The sequence below is a fragment of the Chiloscyllium plagiosum genome, unplaced genomic scaffold, assembly GCF_037043375.1.
Source record: "Chiloscyllium plagiosum isolate Xiang-an unplaced genomic scaffold, Cpla_swu_hap1 HiC_scaffold_1, whole genome shotgun sequence".
NCBI classification, from domain to species: Eukaryota; Metazoa; Chordata; class Chondrichthyes; order Orectolobiformes; family Hemiscylliidae; genus Chiloscyllium; species Chiloscyllium plagiosum.
In genome coordinates this window covers 166,812,366-166,828,756 of record NW_028270139.1, presented here as the reverse complement: position 1 = coordinate 166,828,756, position 16,391 = coordinate 166,812,366, and the positions used below count along the sequence as shown (strand labels likewise).

The 16,391-nt window shown below is 47.1% G+C and overlaps 1 protein-coding gene across 2 annotated transcripts in view; it reads right to left on the bottom strand.

The window, feature by feature from the left end:
• The window catches only part of alms1 (ALMS1 centrosome and basal body associated protein), a 130,344-nt gene that overhangs the window by 104,382 nt on the left and 9,571 nt on the right, over positions 1 to 16,391 (bottom strand). The window contains exons 1-4 of one of the 2 annotated variants that reach the window (XM_087992061.1): positions 15,958 to 16,294; positions 14,752 to 14,959; positions 7,544 to 7,670; positions 1,951 to 4,108 (exon numbers count right to left, since the gene is read on the bottom strand). In XM_087992061.1, the coding sequence (XP_087848187.1) occupies positions 1,951 to 4,108; positions 7,544 to 7,670; positions 14,752 to 14,959; positions 15,958 to 15,990 (2,526 nt within the window). In that variant the 5' untranslated portion in view covers positions 15,991 to 16,294. Of the gene's footprint in view, positions 1 to 1,950; positions 4,109 to 7,543; positions 7,671 to 14,751; positions 14,960 to 15,957; positions 16,295 to 16,391 lie in introns of those variants that run through there. The other variant, XM_087992057.1, reaches the window with a different exon arrangement.

Below are 16,391 nucleotides of genomic sequence, written 5' to 3'. Positions count from 1 at the left end.
GCAAGTGGGTCTAGTTCAGTTTGCTTGACATGAATGGATTGTACCAAAGGGTCTGTTTCCATGCTGTATGACTCTATGACATTGCAGGCTGGAGTTGTATGCCCTATAGTAAACAAGGCAGCCATAATGTAGAGGTCCTGGACACAGGTCAGAAGTCACACGACACCAGGTTATAATCCAACAGATTTAGCTGAAGTCAGAAGTTTTCAGAGTGCAGCTCCTTCATCAGGTGGAGTGAATACATGACGAAGGGACTACACTTCAAAAGCTTGTGATTTCAAATAAGCCTGTGATACTATAACCCAGTGTCGTGTGATGCCTGACTTAGATCAGGGAAGGCCTGGGGTGAGGGAATGGGAGGGGGGGGGGGGAGAAACAGACACACGCACACAGTTACACACACACCGGATTCAGGTGGAGAAGTGGCACGATGGCACAGTGGTTAGCACTGCTGCCTCATAGCACCAGAGACCTGAGTTCAATTCCTGCCTCAAGCAACTGTCTGTGTGGAGTTTGCACATTCTCCCTGTGTCGGCGTGGGTTTCCTCCGGGTGCTCCGGTTTCCTCCCACAGTCCAAAATGTGCAGGTTAGGTGAATTGGCCACGCTAAATTGCCCGTAGTGTTAGGTGAAGGGGTAAATGTAGGGGAATGGGTCTGGGTGGGTTGCTCTTCAGAGGGTTAGTGTGGACTTGCTGGGCCGAAGGGCCTGTTTCTATACTGTAAGTAATCTAATCTAAAGTATTTGAGAGGCACAGACACAGTAGCAACTCTTCCCTGAAGTAAGGGGGTTGATAATGAGAGAGCAGAGTTTTAAGGTAAGGAGCAGGAGGTTTAGAGGGGATTTGAGGAAATATTTTTCACCCAGAGAGTTGTGGGTATCTAGATCTCACTGCTGAAAAGCTCATCAAGATGAGGACCCTCCAGACATTTAAGCAGTATTTAAATGAGCACTTGAGCTGGAATACCAAGCTTCAAGCCAGTGTTGAACAACAAGATTAGAGTCAAACAGTGTGGTGCTGGAAAAGCACAGCCAGTCAGGCAGCATCTGAGGTGCAGGAGAGTCAACGTTTCACACTTAAGCTCTTCATCAGGAATGGGGGGTTGGCCCAAGGGAGCTGAGAGATACATGGGCGGGGAAGGTTGCTGGGAATGTGATAGGTAGATCAAGGTGGGAGTGAAGGTGATCGGTCAGACAGGAGAAGGAGCAGATAAGTGGGAAGGAAGATGGACAGGTAGGGCAGTTCAAAAGGGCGGTGCTGAGTTGGAAGGTTGGATCTGGGATTAGGTGGGGGGAGCAGAAATAGGGAAACCGGTGAAATCCACATTGATCCCGTGTGGTTGCAGGGTCCCAAGGCCAAAGGTGAGGCATTCTTCCTCCAGGGATCAGGTGGTTAGGGTTTGGTGGTGGAGGCGGCCCAGGACTTGCATGTCCTTGGCGGAGTGGGATGTGAAGTTAAAGTGTTTGGCCACAGGGCAGTGAAATTGTTTAGTGCGTTTGTCCCAGAGATGTTCACTGAAACGTTCTGCAAGTCGGTGCCCTATCTCCCTAATTGTAGCGGAGACTGCATCGAGAGCAACGGATACTGTAGATGATGTGTGTGGAAGTACAGGTCGGATGTGGAAGGATCCTTTGGGGCATTAGACAGAGGTGTGTGGGGGAGGTGGGCGGGGGGGGAGGAACGGACTCTCTGCTCCTCAGATGCTGCTTGACCTGCTGTCCTTTTCCAGCACCACACTCTTCGACTATTATCTCCAGCAACTGCCATCCTCACTTTCTCAGAATACGATTACAATGATCACCAGCACAGATAGAATGGGCTGAAGGGCCTCTTTCTGTGCTGTGAGAGATCCAAGACTCTGTAAAAGATGATTGTAGGACGATGAATGATTGGGCTGCATTCCAGAGTCAGGAGATGAAGAGCCAGGAGCTGCCTTTCTCAGGTACCTACCGGTATCCTGTCCTCCACATTGAATTGGTTGGCATCTGGCGTCAGCCGTGATGGTGTCCAGATGGGAACGTAGTTATCAACTTCCAGGCTGGTCAGTGAGTGGCCTGACATGGTCAGTGTCTGCTCTCCTGCCCGACTGCTCTCCTGTGAGCTGCCCGGCAGTTTGAGCTCATCCTGTGGGGAGGCAACACTGAATCGCTCAGGGCAGGCAGCGACACTTGAAGGGTGTGGGCCAGGTAAGGTGGTACCAGAGGATCTTGCGGTCTGTCTGGAGCTGCTGTTCTCCCTTTGCTCAGCAAGGGTGGGAGACAGAGGGGCCTCCTGCATCAATGGGCTGTCTCCGCTCTGGTGGGACAAATGGCATTCAGCCAGGGTACTGACAGACTCAAGTGAGTGAATGCTAGATGCTCTGTCCCAATTTAGGTGGCAATGAGGTGGGTCAGCTTTACAGAGAGAGGCATCGTCGTGGTGTCCTCTCCTCTCATCTGATTGTGACATCCTCCTCAGAGCAGCTGGCCTCCCAGGCCCAACAGGATGGTCACTGCCGGTTCCTGACAGATGACTGGTGCTCTGGCCTGTCCTCTGGGTCCTCAGTTGGTGGCCAGTCTGCAGGTGGGCAGTTCCAAAGGTCGCTGCGATACGCCGCTTTGGTAGACAGCTGGACGTTGGAGCCGCATTGATCCGTGACAGGATATTATTGAGCGAGTCGGCGATAGCACTGTAGGCCCGCTGTCGGGGAGACACTCCTCTCAGGCCATGTAACACCAGGCTGTCAAAGGTGGGCTTGCCACCTGGGCCATGGTGTATGTCCCAAGCTCCAACTTTCTCCATGTAGTTCAGGGGAGCCATGGACTGCAAGACACTTGGACAGGCCCAGCTGCTGGTGGAAGTGGTAGTGGTGGTGGTGGCGGCATTTTTACTACTCTTGGTCAAATCCTTCTTGTTTGATAAGGATTCCACTGAAACCTTGGAGATGCCAGAAGCAGCAATCTGGCTTTCCAGGTGGTGAATGACCACTCGCCTTGCCTGACCCAACAGAGCAAGGCCCTTGGCTGGTGCATTCAAGGGGACGGCTGGTGTGGACTGACAGACAGGGTCAGCTAAGGAGGTGAGGAAAGAGGAATCCGTGACATTTGCTGGACACACTGTGGGAGAGAGCTCAGTGTCCTTCTGCTCCTGCTCTATGCTGTAGCCAGACAATGCTGTGCCATCACTCTTGCTGTCGGTACTTTTTGTGGTCTTCACCTCCGTGATGGTATCAACCTTCCCGTTGGATGAGGTGGTGGGCTCCATGCAGGCAGACCCTGGTCCAGCTCCTGATGTAAAGCCATTCTTGGATGGAGCAGATAAAGAGAAAGAAGTTGGTTGACGCTGCAAACTTGCTTCAGAGCAAGCGGTTTGACTGGTCTTGCTCACTTGCCAGCCTTGTGAACGGAATAGGGCGTCAGAAACTTCTGACCTGTCTGGGCCTGATGGAGCCAAGTTCCCTTTTCCAAGAGGATCCGGACAGGCGTTGCAGGGCTCAGGCAGGGTTGGCTGCTCGTGGAGCATGGCGTGATCAGGGCTAGAGCAATCTGGAGAAACGAGAGCCGACTCGGGGTTCAGGGGTGGCTGCTCAGTTGCAGCTGACTCCCATTCCTTTCCAAGAGCTGCAATACCATGTTTAACTGCTCCTGCAGCCAGCAAACTGCTCCTCTGGTTATCAATAAGGGGCCCACTCACTTCAGCTCCTCTCCTGGAGCCAGAGCTGCTGGGCAATTCAACAGCCTCCTCCAGCACTTGGGGAGCAGGCAACTCTCCACCCAGAGGTAACTTGTGCTCAGAGAGAGGAGCTCTGTATATGCCACCTGCCCGTGGCTGACATCCATCCCTTTTGATGCTCGGAAGCTCCATGAAGTTCTGGTCACCAATGTACTTCTCTGCTCGAGTGAAATCTTCATCTTCTGTTGCCTCTGACCACCTTGGGCTGGGGGGCGTCAGGGAATGCTGTGACAGGGAATCCCTGCTGCTGCTGTCTCCAAACAGGTGCTGTGACAGTGGGGGGCTCTCTCTCTCACAGTCTGCGGAAGCCTCAGCTATTACTGCCTCCTGGAAGCTGCTTCCTCGGTAGGCTCGTGTGTATCCCTCACTCAGAACTCCAGATAAGTCAGGGCTCCCTCTGAAACAGAAGAGAATAGAAATTGGTGAACCTCGATGGGGAGACAGAGTAAGGAGATCATGTTGATTGGGTGAGTTTAAATAGAACTGTTTTCGATCATTAAGTATCAACATACATGACTGCGTTCAGACATAAAAGTTGCACAGCGGCCCAATGGTTAGCACTGTTCCCTCACATCACCAGGGATCTGGTTCAATTCCAGCCTCAGGTGTCTGTCTGTGTGGAGTTTGCACATTCTCCCTGTGTCTGCTCCAGTTTCTTCCTACAGTCCAAAGATGTGCAGGTTAGGTAGATTGGCTATGCTAAATTGCCCATAGTGTCTAGGGATGTATAGGTAAGGCGGATTACTACAGGGATCATTGCTCCATACCCACAATATTTATTAATAATTTATATGAGACAACTAAATGTTATATCTCCAAGTTTGCAGACGACACAATGCTGTGGTGAGCTGTAAGGAGGACACAGAGATGCTTTGGTATGAATTGGACAAATTGAGTGAGTGGACACATACATGGCAGATGAAGTTGTTACATGTGAGATTGCCCATTTTGGTAGCAGAAGTAGGAAACAGATTATGATCTTAATGGTGATAGATTAGAAAAAGGGGAGGCACAACAAGGCTTGGGGGTCCTTGTATACCAGTCGCTGAAGCATGCAAAAGCAGCAGGTAGTGGCCTTCGTAGCGAGAGGATTTGAGTACAGGAACAGGGATGACTCGCTGCAAATTGAACACAGGTCCCTTAAAAAATGAATCTGGGGAGGTGGTTACAACAAAGGGGGAACTGACAGAGGAGTTGAAAAGATATTTTATATCAGTCTTCACAGTGGAAGTTGTTCAAACATCCAATTATTACTAAAGAATATGGGTAGGAACTAAGTACCATCACTAGATAAGTTGTATTAGACAAACTAATGGGACTAAAAGCAGATATCTCCCCTGGTTTTGATGGTAGTTCCTGAAAGAAGCAGCTACAGATATAATGGATCCATTGGTTGTAGCTTTCCAAAAATCCTTGGATTCTACTGAAATAACAGAGGATTGGAAAACTGCTAATGTGACACTGCTATTCAAAAAGGGAAGCAAAAAGTGGGTAACTGTACACTGACTAGTCTAACATTTAATGTTGAAAAAGCATTGGAATCAATTAGTAAGTAATTGCAACATATTTGGAAAATCATAACTTAATCAAGCAGAATCAGCAAGGTGCTTTGTAAGGAAGTCACATCTGACTAATTAATCAGAGCTTTTTGAGGAAGCTCAACCAAGAGTAGAAAAAGGGTAACCAGTAGATGTATTGTACTTGGATTTGCAGAAGGCATTAGACAAAGACATTTCATAGAAGATCACATCATAAGTTAAGAGCCTATGGTTCATAGGCAGGAAACAGCAAGTGTGGATAATGGATTCTTTTAAAGGTTGGCGACCCATTATCAGAGGTATTCCACAGGGATCGGTGCTGGGACTGCAACTGTTTACAATATATATTAATGAGAAAAAAGTGAATGTACTGTAGCCAATTTGCAGACAACACAAAAATAGGCCAAAGGGCAGGCTGAGAGAGGGTTACAGTTTACAGAGAGATAGGTTCAGTAAGTGGACAATAAGTTGGCAAATGGAATATAATGCAGGAAAATGTGAAGTTGCTAATTTTGGAAGGGAGAACAAAAGAACAGAACATTACTGACATGGAAATAAAGTGCAGAAAGCTGGACCATAAAGGGACTTGGGGGAACTTGTGCACAAAACACTGAAAGCTAGCATACAGGGACAATAGGTCATCAGGAAGGCCAAAGGAATGTTGGCCCTAAATTCAAGAGGGTTGGAGAACAAGAGTAGGAAAGTTCTCCTGCAACTGTACGAGGTGCTGGTGAAATCACATCTGGAGTACTCTGAGCAGTTTTAGTCCCCTTATTTAAGGAAAGATATTGGAGACAGTTCAGAGAAGGTTTACTGGAATGATCCCTGGCATGGAGCGATTGGCTTCTGATCAAAGACAAAGCACTCTATTCACTGGAGCTTAGAACAATGAATTGAACCACACTGGACTCTCCGGGGGCTTGACAGGATAAATACTGAGAAGATGTTTCCCCTCATCGGAGAGTCTAGCATCAGAGCGCAAAGTCTCAAAACGAAGGGTAGCAATTTTCGACAGATTTTTTTTCTTTTATGAGGGTTGAAGATCTTTGGAACAGAGAGCTGTGGGAACACAGTTTTCTGTATATTTGAGATAGAGAGTTTCTTGATCACTAGGGGAATGAAGGGTTATGGGGAAAGCTCAAGAAAATAGAATGTCAGATCAACCATGATCTTACTCCTGTTAGTATTTCTTATGGCCTCATGGACAGCATAACTGCAGGAAGGATGTTCCTACTGACCAGACAATCCAGAACTGGGGCACAGTACAAGGGTATAAGATAGACTATTTAGGACATTGGTTAGGCCACTTTTCGAATATTGTTTGCAATTCTGGTCTCCCTCCTATAGGGAGGATGTTGTGAAACTTGAAAGGGTTCAGAAAAGATTCACAAGGATGTTGCCAGGGTTGGAGGATTTGAGCTACAGGGAGAGACTGAATAGGCTGGGGCTGTTTTCCCTGAAGCGTTGAGGGGTGAGAGGCTTAGACATTTAAACAATCATGAGGGACATGGATAGGATAAATAGACAAGGTCTTTTCCCTGGGGTGGGGGAGTCTAGAACTAGAGGGCATAGGTTTAGAGTGAGGGGGGAAAGCTATAAAAGGGAGATTAGGGGGCAACGTTTTCACACAGAAGGTGGTATGTGGACGGAATGAGCTGCCAGAGGAAGTGGTGTAGGCTGGTACAATTACAGCATTTAAAAGGCACCTGGAAGGGTATATGAGTAGGAAGGGTTTAGAGGGATATGGGCCAAGGGCTGGCAAATGGAATTAGATTAGGTTAAGATATGTGTTCGGCATGGACAAGTTGGACCAAAGGGTCTGTTTCCGTGCTGCACATCTCTATGAGTCTGACTGAGGTGAAATATCTTCACCCTAACCTTGGTGAGACTGTGGAATTCTCTGCCACAGAAAGCAATTTGCCTTCTGTGAAAAATTGAATTGTTTCAGGAAGGAGCTAAATAAATCAAAGGGTATGGAGGGAAAGCAGGAATAAGGTACTGAATTGGAACATCAGCCATTAACTTATTAAATGATGGAGCAGGCTCAAAGGGCCAAATAGCCCACACCTGCGACTATATTCCATGGTTCATCACACTCAGATGACATACTTTTCTGCAGAAGCAACATTATGATTTTATGCTGATTTTGATCAGCTGTCTGAAATCAACCAGCCTACGCCAACTGCCTATGTCTTTCTCTAGACAAGTAAATTCTGTTCACTGTGGCCTTCTGCTTGGTCAATAAATAGACTTTTACACTGAAAAGGTTCAGAGATTCAGAGCAAAAGCCTTACCTCAGAGGGGCAAACTCCACTGGAGAGCAATGAAAAGTCACGTTGGAAAGTTTTACATCTTCCGGACTCTGCCTGGTGTAGGAGGCCAAGAGCGGAGGAGCTGAAGACAACCCACTTCCCTGCAGCTCTGTTGAGAAAAGCAACAATGGCCTGTCAGCACTCTCAGCTGAAAGGATTACTCATAGGTGTAACACCTCTCATGAAAAAGTTTCGAAAACCTTCAGGACCTGTGTGATCCCAGATTAAATCAGCCTTGTCACACTCTGCACATTTTCCTTTAAGAAATTTTGAGTGGTTTCCTGGGCTCATATTGAATGTCTAAGAGGGTCGGAGAGAATTTTTTCAAATACTTTACACACATCCAAAGATTAGTGTGGGTCTTTCACTTCTCCTCAGAAATCACGAAGCTTTAGTCACATATATACAATACAGTACACATTGGTCACATATATATAGTGTATACAGGTCACATGTATACAGTATTGATGAGCTCGGTCAGTCACACACCTAAAAGGTCACCTCTGCTTTTCTTGCTTCCATAAGAGGAGAAAGTGAGGTCTGCAGATGCTGGAGATCAAAGTTGAAACTTTATTGCTGGAACAGCACAGCAGGTCAGGCAGCATCCAGGGAACAGGAGATTCGACGTTTCGGGCACAGGCCCTTCTTCAGGAATGAGCAGAGAGTGTTCAGCAGGAGAAGATAAAAGGTAGGGAGGAGGGACTTGGAGGAGGGGAGTTGGAAATGTGATAGGTGGAAAGAGGTCAAGGTGAGGGTGATAGGTCGGAGTAGGGTGGAGGCGGAGAGGTCAAGAAGAAGACTGCAGGTCAGGAAGGCGGTGCCGGGCTGGAAGGATCCGGCTGAGACAGGGTGGGGGGAGGGGGGATGAAGAAACTGGTGAAGTCCAAGTTCATCCCCTGCGGTTGGAGGGTTCCCAGTCGGAAGATAAGACGCTCCTCCTCCGACCGTCGGGTTGTTGTGGTTTGGCGGTGGATGAGTCCAATGACCTGCATATCCTCGGTGGAGTGGGAGGGGGAGTTGAAATGCTGTGCCACAGGTTGGTTGGGTTGGTTCGTCCGGGTGGCCCAGAGGTGCTCTCTGAATCGCTCCGCAAGTAGGCGGCCTGTCTCCCCAATATAGAGGAGGCCACACCGGCTGCAGCGGATGCAGTAGATGATGTGGGTGGAGGTGCAGGTGAATCTGTGGCGGATATGGAAGTTTCCCTTGGGGCCTTGGAGAGAAGTGAGGGGGGAGGTGTGGGCGCAAGTGTTGCACCTCCTGCGGTTGCAAGGGAAGGTGCCGGGAGTGGTGGTTGGGTCGGTGGGGGGTGTGGATCTGACAAGGGAGTCGCGGAGGGAGTGGTCTCTACGGAAAGCTGATAGGGGAGGGGAGGGAAATATATCCTTGGTGCTGGGGTCTGTTTTTCCCCCCCGACGTGGTCGACGGTGCCCTCCACCGCATCTCCTCCACTTCCCGCTCCTCCGCCCTTGAGCCCCGCCCCTCCAACCGCCACCAGGACAGAACCCCACTGGTCCTCACCTACCACCCCACCAATCTCCATGTACAGCGCATCATCCGCCGTCACTTCCGCCACCTCCAAACAGACCCCAGCACCAAGGATATATTTCCCTCCCCTCCCCTATCAGCTCACACCTCTCCAGATCAAAATCGATATGATTGCCTGAAATGCATTATCCTTGTTGGCCCTCCTTGACACTGCCTCAAACATTCTTATTGCGATTGACTAACGTTCCCTTCACAAAACCATGCTGAGTGGCCTTGACATTTCTCAATGAGGCTGAATACTGTCCCACATGAGCTTTTAAACATTTTTCTATCAACAAGGTTAGGCTGAGTAATTTTTAGTTAGGTGGTTGATCTCTTGCCCTCTTTTGAAACAACATGCTGAACATCAGGCAGTCATAGTCGTACGGCACGTTCAGTCCAACTTGCCAATACCGACCATATTTCCCAAGCTAAACTCGTCCCATGTGCCTGCATTTGGCCCATGTCCCTCTAAACCTTTCCTAATCATGTAAGAATGCGTGTAAGGTATGAGCAGGTAGGGAAAGTGTTAAGTTTAGGGTTGTGAGACAAAGGCTCAGCTAGCATGACTTCGACCAGATAAGAACTTGCAGTAAAAACAATGAGGTGCTGGAGGAAAGGGTAGTGGGTTAATGAGATGAATTGCATCCATTGTGTAATGCCAGTTAACGAAGTGAGGAACATGTATTGTGTAATGCCACATGGCTTAATCTTTACAGCTGATACTCGCTAGTTGTATCAATCACCCAATCAATATCAATGTTGCCTTATTTGGATGCTGCTCCCTGTGAGTGACTATATAATTCCTTAAGAATCTGCTGTTCGAGAGAAGACTGAGAACTCATGTCCTTGTGTACACAGATTAGAGTGGTGCTGCAAAAGCACAGCAGGTCAGGCAGCATCCGAGGAGCAGGAAAATTGATGTTTTGGGCAAAAGCCCTTCATCAGGAATGAGGCTGGGAGCCTTCGAAGTGGAGAGATAAATGGGAGGGAGGTGCGGAGAAGGTAGCTGAAAGTACAATAGGTGGATGGAGGTGGGGATGAAGGAGGGTGGAGCGGATAGGTGGGAAGGAAAATTGGCAGGTAGGACAGGTCATGAAGATGGTGCTGAGCTCTAACACCTTCCCCCCCTTCCTAGACCTCTCCATCTCCATCAATGATGACTGACATTTTTGACAAACCCATCGACTCCAACAGCTACCTGGCTTACACCTCTTCCCACCCTACCTCCTGCAAAAATGCTATCCCGTATTCCCAATTCCTCTGCCTCCACCGTATCTGCTCCCAGGAGGACCAGTTCCACCACAGAACACACCAGATGGCCTCCTTCTTTAGAGACCGCAATTTCCCTTCCCACGTGGTTGAAAGATGCCCTGCAACACATCTCATCCACATTCCGCCTCTCCACCCTCAAACCCCACCACTCCAACCGTAACAAGGACAGAATCCCCCCGGTGCTCACCTTCTACCTTACCAACCTTCGCATAAACCAAATCATCCACCGACATTTCCGCCACCTCCAAAAAGACCCCACCACCAGGGATATATTTCCCTCCCTACCCATTTCCGCCTTCCACAAAGACCGTTCCCTCCGTGACTACCTGGTCAGGTCCACACCCCCCTACAACCCACCCTCCCATCCTGGCACCTCCCCCTGCCACCTGCGCCCACACCTCCTCCCTCACCTCCATCTAAGGCCCTAAAGGAACCTTTCACATCCATCAAAGTTTTACCTGCACATCCATCAATGTCATTTATTGTATCCGTTGCTCCCAATGCGGTCTCCTCTACATTGGGGAGACTGGACGCTTCCTAGCAGAGCGCTTTAGGGTACCCCCGGAACACCTGCACCGATCAACCACACCGCCCTGTGGCCCAACATTTCAACTCCCCCTCCCACTCTGCCGAGGACATGGAGGTCCTGGGCCTCCTTCACCGCCACTCCCTCACCTGGAAGAAGAACGCTTCATCTTCAGCTTCGGAACACTTCAACCCCAGGGCATTAATGTGGATTTCACCAGTTTCCTCATTTCCCCTCCCCCCCACTTTACCCTAGTTCCAACCTTCCAGCTCAGCACCGCCCTCATGGCCTGTCCCACTTGTCAATCTTCCTTTCCACCTATCCACTCCATCCTCCTCGCCGACTTATCACCTTCATCACCACCTCCATCCACCTATTGTACTCTCAGCTACCTTCTCCTCAGCCCCACCCTCCTCCCAATTTATCTCTCCACCCAGAGGCTCCCTGCCTCATTCCTGATGAAGGGTTTTTGCCCGAAACGTCGATTTTCCTACTCTACGGATGCTGCCTGACCTGCTGTGCTTTTCCAGCACCATTCTAATCTAGACTCTGATCTCCATCATCTGCAGTCCTCACTTTCGCCTCCTTGTGAACATAGGCAATCACGGTCTCTCCAGGGGTCAGAATAAAGATAAAGAAGGTACAGCCAAAATAAAACCCAGCAATGATACTTTAATACAGTACTCTCATCTAGCTAAAGCATGACCACTGACAATTGTTTTTTGAAGCAGGCATTGTAGAATTTCAAACAGATCAGGGGCTCAAGGCCCTCAATCATTTTGTTTTAAGGTTACATGTTTGATTATTTTAAAAAGGAGCCAATGTTGTATAATATTCATTTAATAACAAAATTGGCCCTATTACATAGCCCACAAAACACATTAAGATCTGATTCAAAGAAGGCAAAACAGTTACTTAAAAAGGATTTTCTGAACCAGTATTTAAAAACCAAAATATTTAAATATCAAACACTTTCAGAATGGCATAATTTATATTAAAACCTCCTTTTTCAACCCAAATATTAGTACATCCTTAATTTCAACATTTCTCCTTTTTTTCCATATCCTCTTGATGAAATTACACTTATATAAAAAAAGAGAAAGCCCTCGCAGTGGACCACACGGTGCTGCAGTCCATACCACCCCCCCTTCTCTCAGAAGGATTCGCCGAGTTGAACCCACAGCCCAGAAACGGAGACTCCCACAATAAAAACCCGAACAAAGCTTCCCTGGCAGGCAATGCACTTCATGTCGGGATCAGAGCAGACCGGCTCCACTTTTTATTCCCTTTACCCGGTGACGCCATGTTGTCCTAAAAGTCCTTCTAAGGGGAGGTATGGGGAATAAAGGTGATAACTTTAAGTACCACCAAATTTTGTTTAGATATTTATCATTGAAGTTCCTGGTTTCGAACTTGCTCCGAAGCCTCAAACCTAGTGTCTGCAGTACTCGAAATTCCTTTTTCCAGGGGACTTTAACCCCCTTTTACCGAGGGGACTCAAACCCCTTTCTCACTTTACTCCTCATGGGGACTCAAACCCCTTTTTTTACTCTATTTGTCCAGGGGACTCAAACCCCAATTAAAACCCAGGAAACTCGAACCTGTTTATCAGCGTGTTCACAAAACAGTCTCTTTCGAACAAACTAATTACTGTTCAAGAGTCCTTAGAATAGAAAGCAATTGAACAAGGAGACCATTTCCGACACACAGGAACATCCAGAGGGACCAAGGTTTAAAATCTTACCTTGTGGGCCCGTCCATCTCAAGATACTGGTGTTGTGGGCGATCGCTGACACCGTTACCTTTTCCTCCAGCACTTCATGGTTGACTGCAAGTTCTTATCTGGTCAAAGTCATGCTAGCTGAGTCTTTGTACTGCAACACTAAACTTAACTCTATCCCTACCTGCTCATACCTTATACACATTCGCACATGTACCTGTCCAAATATATTGGCGGCACAATAGCCAGTGGTTAGCACTGTGCCTCACAGTGCCAGGGATCCGGGTTCGATTCCAGCTTCGGGTAACTGTCTGTGTGGAATTTGCGCATTCTCCCCTTGTCTGCATGGGTTTCCTCCAGTTTTCTCCCACAATCCAAAGATGTGTAGGTAGGTGAATTGGCCATGCTAAAATTGCCCAAAGTGTTCTGGGGTGTGTAGGTTAGATGCATTAGTGAGGGAAAATATAAAATAATAGTGTAGGGGGGTGGCCCTGGATGGTATAATCTTTGGAGGGTCGATGTGGATTTGTTGGGCCGAAGGGCCTGTTTTCACACTGTAGGGATTCTATTCTTCCAAATGTTGTAGCTGTACCTACGTCTACAACTTTCTCTGGCCATTTATTCCACACACAAAACACCCTCTGTGTGAACAAGTTGCCCTTAGGTATTTTTAAAATCTTTCTCCTCTCACCTTAAATACATGCCCTCTCGTTTTGAAGTCCCCTTCCCTACGGAGAAGAGCTTTGTCATTCACCTTAACTGTGCCCCTCAAGACTTTATAAACCTCTATCAGGTCACCCCTCATCCTTCTATGCTCGAATGATAAAAGTCCCAGCCTATCAAGCCTCTTCTTTTAACTCAAATCCTCCATGCCTGGCAATATCCTGGTAAATCTTTTCTGAACCCTCTTCAATTTAATAATATCCTTCCAATAGCATAACGACCAAAACTGTATACATTATGCAGAAGTGGCCCCACCAATATCCTATACAACCTCAACATGATGTCCCAACTCCTCTGGCATGGCACGTTTAATCTGAGAGTATTGGAAAATAATAGGGAGAGCAGTCTCTGATTTTCACTTGCTTCTCTCAGATTTCATCTGTGGCTGGTGAGTTATCCATTTCAGAGATGTTCAACTCCTAAATATATCCTCTCCACAACTTGCGGGACCGGGTGGAGGTTGTCACGTGTGCAAGCTATACTTTCTAGCGATAGGTTCTTGAATGCATTGGACCATGATTTTAAAGCTTGTATTGTTGAATTAGACTCTTAACTATGACTAAAACTAGTTTAACACAGAGCTTTCGGAGCTCAGAGGATGGGGATGTGTAGCACAACTGAAAAAGAACACAAAGGCTGAATCCAGGACTAGTAATCCCCAAACAAAAGGCTCCTATCTCAGTTACTTTGAAGGAACTGATTGACTAAACTGGCCATACAATGGACTCGATTGGAACTGAAGTTTTGAATCAAACTGAAACAGGCAGGTCAAGAGAATTATGAGAGGGCGATAAAGTCCTGGAAAGCACGCCTCAGCCTTCGAAGGGCTTTCTGGCTGAGGTTAGTACCAGACAAAAGTGAGGACTGCAGATGCTGGAAACCAGAGTTTAGATCAGAGTGGTGTTGGAAAAGCACAGCAGGTCAGGCAGCATCCGAGGAGCAGGAAAATCGACATTTCGGGCAAAAGCCCTTCATCAGGAATAGATAAAGGTTAGTTACCACACAGGCTGCACAGACCTGCCAAATAAATCTGTGAAATCTACTGTCAATTGTGCCTGCTATTTAATATACAATTTACATAGTAAGCATTATCTGTCTATCAGTTTGTGTCCAGTTTATATTGACTTTGGTTTGATTGTTAACATACAAGTGATAAACGATTAATTGTTCTATTTGTTTCCACACTTGCGTTCTTTGGCAAATGTGGTTCTTCTGGTCACCACAAGAGTCTTAACATGATGTTTATCGCATTCAGTATTCCCTTCTTAGGTTTCACATCTGTCTTGTTCTGCCTTTACTTACCTGTAGCAAAAAAAATGTAGTTACATAGAAATATTCACTCTATCCACAACAGTAACCTTATCATCCATTCGGAGCCAAAAGCAGGGCAGTGCCCATATCTTTAATCACAGAGTCTCTTACCGAGTCTGGGTTGACGTTCCCTGAAGTCCCTTTGCGTACTCATCGATTCTTCAGTCACGGTGATCGTCCCTTCCTCTATGGTGGGGAACTCCTCAAAGCTCTGTTGGCACTTAGTACCAGCCAGTAACAACTGGGAAACAGATGCTGAAGTCATTCCCCCAATACCTGCTGCTGCTGCTGCCTGCAGCTGGGAACCTGACTCATTGCCCTACGGATAAAACAGAGGACACGACATGTGACTTTCTCTTTGGGCAAGGTTTAACTCAACCACAGGAGGGCTTCCCCCAAAGCTCAATGACTTAAACTGTACTGAAGCACCTTAATGTCACTGGATCATGTAATGCATCAACATTGGGATAGGTAGGCACTCCAAGCTCACTGCGAACACAGAAGATTAAGGGCTTTTCTAACTAAAGTGTTTAAGACGATGAAACAATTTGATGGAACAGACAAAAGCTCTGACTTTAGGTGAACGAGACTCGAACAAGTTGGGACAACTTAAAATTAGATGTTGGCTATTTGAGAATGACATTAGGAAGTCCTTCCAGACGTAAAGGGTCATGAAAATCTGAAATCTATGTCCAAAATGCCGCGGCAGCTGGAGGCCTATTGAAAACTGCAAAACTGAATGTAATCGTTTTTTTTGGTTAGGCAAGGGTGTGAATTGAAAGTGGATCAGTGCAGTGCAGACCCAGATCAGCCGTTACAACACTGAATGAGATGAAAAGAATGGTGATGCTGGAATCCAAACAGGAGGCTGAAGGGACACAGCAAGCCAGGTAGCGTCAGGAGGTTTCGGGTATAACCCTTCCTCAGCCATTGAATGGTCTCCTAAACGTAGACGCAAAGGTGCAATCAACTGAATGGAGCTGACATCTCAAGGTTCCACAGTAAACACGGCAACTTTCTAAAGCTTAATTAGGATGGTCAATTATGTTATCATTGAATTGGAGAGATTTTTGATACAGAGGAAACTGAGGGTTATGAGAAGCAGACAGGAATGCAGAGTTGCGACCACAATCAGATCAGCTGTGACCTTACTAAATGATGGAGCAGGCTGAAAGGCCAATGGTCTCAGCCTGCTTCTGAATCCTCAGTTCCTAACAAACTGCAACCAGGAGGGGCCTGGAATGACAATTCTAATCCTAGTTTGAGAAACTAAACATAGTTATAACAAATTTGGAAAGATAAAGCTATGATCCTTACCCGGTCAGGCCTGTGTAAGACTCGTTTTAACATTATTAACTGTTCAGAGTCCTCACAAGATACCCCGTCTTATCAAGCCCAATACAAATCAGCACTAGAGCACATTCTACAGAAAGTGCCCTTCACCATTAACTCCAGAGCAACTAGGTTTGGGCACTAAGTGTTTGCCAGCAATGCCCATATTGCCAGAAGCAGCTGATTGTATCATTTTCAGTTTCACTGGAATTTCTTCACCATTCTTTCTCTGCCACTGGGTCAACATCCTGGAATGGCTTTCCTAACAGCACTGTGGCTGTTCTGTTCTGTACAAAGTAAGCTGTTCAGGAAGGCAGCTCACCACCATCTTCTCCAGGTCAATCAGAAATGAACAACAATTGCTGAACACATGACCAACGTTCAATTCTCAAGGGAAAGAAAAATGAGAAAGCTGTTTG